Raw genomic sequence first — 4780 nt, 5'->3', positions numbered from 1 at the left:
GGAGGCATCCTCCTCAGCCGGCCGACGCTGGGCCGGGCGGCTCTAAGCCAGCCAGCCGACCCGGAGGCCGGGCGGTGGGGGGGAGGGGGGCGCGCAGCGCGCGTCACGTGTCCTGCGTGTGTGGCCCCAGCTGACTCGGAGGAAACGCGCGCAGCCCAGCATCCAGGCTCGGTCGCGCCCCGCCTCCCTGCAGACACAGCCCTGCCCCCGCCCGCCTAGAGCCCCAGCTGGCACTCAGCGGGTCCCTTTCCAATTTGCGGCACATTCAGGAGTTCGGTATTCCCACGGGAAGAGCTCGTTGCCATGGCGATGCGAGCCTCCCAACCCCAGGACCGCCCGGGAGGCCGAGTCCTCCCCCAGCACGGCCCGCCCCCGCCCGCTGGAGAGGGTTGCGGCGTGGGGGAGGGCGGCGTCAACGACGGACCCAGGTGAGAGGGAAGGGGAGGAAGGCCTGCTTGCGAGCCCCCTGGCCGCTCTGCCCTTTCCAGCCCCCTCGGGTCCAGGGGCAGATGCCGCCTCTGGTTCTGGAGCGTCTGGGTGGGGATGTCGGACGCTCCGATTTCCTCCCAGCGTCTTCCAAGAACGCCAGAGCATCTGTAAAAGTTTCTGGAACGCAGCACTCAGGAAAGAAGCGCTAACCTCCGGCCCCTGCAGTCCAGACTGAAAAGTCGGGAGGGGTGAGGAGAGGGAGGAGGGGGAGGCGACCGGCCGGTCCCGCGAAGGCGGGGGGCAGGCAGGCGGGGCCTCCTGCGCGGCCCTGGAGGGGCCGGGGTCACGGACGAGGCCCGGCCGCGGGACGGCGCAGCCACGCCCGGCGGCTACGCGGGGAGGGAGGGGGCGGTCACGTGCGCCTGCTCACCGGGGCCCCGCCCCCGCCCAGGCCCCGCCCACCTCCCAACCTCCCCAGGGCTCCCGGATGCCTCCTCCCCGGGCAGCCGGGGGCTCTGGACCCGCAGGCCTCAGCGCCGGGAGGAGACGTGTCTCCTGTTACTCACCGCAGGTGGCTGCCCCGGGGAGAGCTCCGAGTGCATCACCGACTGGCCTGGAAAGCCTTCCATCTCTGCTCTAGCAGCAGCAGCAGCTCTTTGATGAATTGTGTCTCGTGGCTTTGCAGCCTCCAGCCATACCATGCTGTAAACCCCTGGGTGCCTGCTGGCTCCGATCTGGCTTCCCTCCTCCTGCTGCCTCAAGACTCAGGGACTTGCAGTCGCAATAATCCTTGATTTTTCCAAGAGTTTTTTTTCCCCCTCCAGCCTCTCCGTGCACCCACCCACTCCTACACCTGACGTTTTCCTTCAACTACACCCTGCCCCGCTTCAGGTCCACAGACACACAGGCCTCGTGCCTTCCCATCCATCACCAGTCCAGTGAGAAGTCAGCTCACCCGAGAGGTAAGAGCACAGACGCCCCCGGCCAGCTGTCCACGCGGCCCAGGAGAGAGAGGCCACACCCAGCAGCAGGCCCCTGTGCAAAGAGCTCTTTTGCCAACCCCAGGCATCGTATTTCCAGAGTGAGCCACATGTAGAAAGGATTAGCTGTTTCACCCAGCAAGCCCACATCTGTAGTTACATTCTAACAGGGATACACCTACCCTGGTTATTAATCCTCCTGCTTTAGGATATAAGCGGATCACCAGCTGGGGTCAGGAAAAAAACCCTGCCCCAACCCATCCTCACCTGCCCCGTCTCCTGTGGTGCAGTGTTGCACTTCTGTCCGCAAACCAAGTTCACGGCCACCAACGGAGGCACCTCTGAGACAGGACAGCTCCAGTCTGTGCTGGAGAAGACATCCACTCAGTCACGTGAGTACGTGTGAAGAATCTACTTCGGGCAAGACGTCAGTCCCCACTGTGGCAGAAACAAAGTTGATTCCTGCACGGCCCTTGTCACTTCTGTGCCAAGAAACGCTGAAGTGGGAGGCCACAAACTGTGCGTGGTTTCTGGGACTTCTTGCCCTGAGGCGCCCGGGTGTATCAGGTGGCCTCGGGGAAACCAGCTGGGGTTTGGGTGGTATTTCCAAGCCTGCTGCCAACAAGGAAGGGAGCTGTCTCCTCTGGCCTCTGCTGATGGGGCCTCTCCCTCCCGTGAGCAGCCGGAGAGGCCAGGGCAGCTGTGTTTCCTTCTCTGATTCATTCTCTTCTGACCTCATAACTGCAGGCACTGGACACTTCCAGAAGTCTCCATTTCCCTGGGTGGGATCCACAGGAGTGATGCAGGTTGAGAGCCAGGACTTACTCTTTCCAGATCAGCAGGCCTGGAAGCCACAGTGAAGTGACATCCCCAGGAGGCCATAATCCCCAGTCACTCAAGCCTGGCCGGGGTGGGCTGACCACGCGATCCAGCATCCGAATCGGGACCTGTCCGTAATGAGAAGAGGCCCCGTGGATAATTACATGGGACTTTCCTGAGCAAACCAGGATGCGTTCACCTAACCTGAGGGGTCATCTCCGCTGGGAAGGGCCATGACCAGGACACCACGGAGACTCGACAGTGTCGGCCCCTCCCTGATGATGTCCCCGTGCCCCCTTCTGTGGACAGGTCTCCACCTACCCCAGCCCTTGCCCCCTCCTCTGCTCCTCTGCCCCCTGTACCTGAAGCGCCTGCATTTCCACTCTCCAGCGTTGGATCAGCCCAACCATCTGTTTTTATTGGTACTGGCTCCAGGATGCTGGGAGATTAAATAGAGATTGTGATCAGTCATGTTCGTCGAGTGAGTAAATCTGGGTGGACCCCATTGCACAGTTAGGCTTTCTACCCTCGACTGCTTCCTCCACATCGCTCTGTTGTCCTGCTGGCTTTCTCATTTCTCACGGTAGTGTTCCAAACCTTCTCTAGCCCGAATCCCCATCCACCCCCGATTCTTGCCAGGTGCCCCAACTTCCCTGAGAACAAAAAACAAAAACAAAACAAACTTGAGATGCGAACCTGTCAGACTTTCTAAACTCCCCTCCACCTCTGAACTACACGGATCGACAGACGCCCCTCTTCAGGGAAGACTGCCCCTCCTTCCCCCCATCTGCGTGGTCCCCACAGGGGCACGTGCTCACGTCCGGCCGCCTCTGCACAGCCTCGCACAACCTGTTGACCCCTGTTGGATTCCTACAGACTCAGGATGGACCAGTGAGAAACTTTCCCTAGAATTCTGGGTTTGGGGCCAAGAGGGTCAGTCTAGTGCCTCTCCTGTGGCTGCAGCCTCAGCCTTGTTTCCCACGAAGACTGAAGAAGCCGAGGACCTGCAGGGGCCAAGAGAAGAATGAGGAGGATTCGGAGGGGGCCTGAGAGCCAAGTAGGGAGAGTCTGGAACATTCTGGAAGCTCCTGAGGCCCAGCCATGCTTCTGTTGTTGTTTTGTTTTTGTTTTTTAACTTAACTGATTTAAGTTGGTTTCTCTTAAACAGACTCACAGACTTAGAAAACTTATGGTCACCAAAGGAGAAAGCTGGGGGTGGGGGCAGGATAAATTAGGAGGTTGGGATTAACATATACACACGACTGTATATAAAACAGATAATCAACAAGGACCTACTGTATAGCACAGGGAACTCTACTCAATATTCTGTAATAACCTATACTGGAAAAGACTCTGAAAAAGAATAGGTGTATGTATGTATAACCGAATCACTTTGCTGTACACCTGACACTAACAACATTGTACATCAACTCCAATATAAAATTGTTTTAAATAAAAATAAAGAATAAATTGGTTTCTCTCACTTATAATCAAAGGCCTCTTATATAACGCAAGCTGTTTCTCTCACTTATAATCAAAGGCCCCTTATATAACGCAAGCTGCTTTTCCCTCCTGTCTCTGGCTGAGTTCCTCCTCAATTCAGTCCCCACGCTGGCCATGCTTGTTTTATCACTCGCATCACTTCTCTTGAACCTTCAGTCGTGTTAGTTACAAATATGCTCATCTCCCCATCCCAAAACTGAATAAATAAGCAAAGGATCCAGAAGCTTCTGTCCCTGTCCCCTCTGCTCTCGCCAGTTCCATTTTCTCACCTCCCACGTCGCACCCAATCTACTGCGTGCCCCGGCTCCCCGCCCCCTTCCCTCTTTCCCGATGAGCATTGCAAGCCACGCCCACTTGCTAGCCTCGTGCTGCTTGTCTGCAGACCTGGCATCAGCAACCACCTTGTCTTGAAACTCACACTTCTCTTGAGGCTTTTCCTCCTGGTTCTTGTTGCTCTTAACACAGAGAAGCTTGACCTGCAGAAGTGGTACCAGGATCTAAAGGTACTAGGGATCTAAAGCTCTCGACTTTTTCAACCTTCCTCTCATCCCATAAACATGCAACTGCCCTGTGCTCGCTCTTCCGGTGCCCCACAGAGGGAGGCTGACTCATCTCAGGAAACAGCTGGAGTTGAGGTGGTAATGGGCGAGTCATTTTGCTCTTGTGATAACACTGTCAAATGTGGATTACAGTGGAAGGGGATGGGGGGCAGGAATGGGGTTAAAGACGTATTACTGAGATTCTAAACATTTTTACGACATTTAAGGTTTTATTTTCACTTTCACGTTAATCTGTGCTTGATGGTGTGTTTCAATTTACCATCCCATCGGCGCCAAGTAATCACCAACCTTTAGTGCCATATTTCATAAGTGAAATGTATGCTCAGTGTTTCAGAAAATTTCTGCTTCTAAAGTGAGTCCCTTTCTCCCTCACATTGGAAAGGACTGACTCAAGGGATAAGCATCTTTGAAATGTGAGAGCTGTCTCTGTTCCTAGCGGCACTAGATGGAAAAGAAGACCTCAGTCCTGCCCTCAAAGATTCATAGGTT

General features: G+C 55.9%; 1 protein-coding gene across 5 annotated transcripts; it reads left to right on the top strand.

Moving 5' to 3' along the window:
* Positions 1-213: 213 nt before the first annotated feature.
* LOC309819012 (uncharacterized protein) lies at positions 214-3647 on the top strand. 5 transcript variants are annotated; one of them, XM_082649081.1, is made up of 4 exons: positions 214-428; positions 1321-1391; positions 1700-1801; positions 2244-3647. In XM_082649081.1, exons 1-4 carry the CDS (start codon positions 304-306, stop codon positions 2267-2269), a joined length of 324 nt encoding a protein of 107 aa, XP_082505207.1. In that variant the 5' UTR covers positions 214-303; the 3' UTR covers positions 2270-3647. The 5 variants fall into 5 exon arrangements, 3 of the variants coding, with proteins under 3 accessions (XP_082505207.1, XP_082505205.1, XP_082505206.1); XM_082649079.1 differs by having other exon boundaries at positions 2157-3647; XM_082649080.1 differs by having other exon boundaries at positions 1700-1805; positions 2157-3647.
* Positions 3648-4780: the final 1133 nt, after the last annotated feature.

Source organism: Grampus griseus (assembly GCF_964374135.1).
Source record: "Grampus griseus genome assembly, chromosome: 2".
In the NCBI taxonomy this organism is placed as follows: Eukaryota; Metazoa; Chordata; class Mammalia; order Artiodactyla; family Delphinidae; genus Grampus; species Grampus griseus.
Note: the sequence above shows the minus strand (reverse complement) of the source record. Positions and strands in the feature narration are given on the sequence as shown.

Excerpts from the sequence above, each read along its gene's own strand:
- LOC309819012 (XM_082649079.1), top strand. The coding sequence starts at position 304 with ATGGCGATGCGAGCCTCCCAACCCCAGGACCGCCCGGGAGGCCGAGTC. Across the intron at positions 1,392-1,699 it reads GAAGTCAGCTCACCCGAGAG|TGTTGCACTTCTGTCCGCAA; the intron begins GTAAGAGCACAG and ends CCTGTGGTGCAG. Across the intron at positions 1,802-2,156 it reads GAAGACATCCACTCAGTCAC|GCACTGGACACTTCCAGAAG; the intron begins GTGAGTACGTGT and ends TCATAACTGCAG.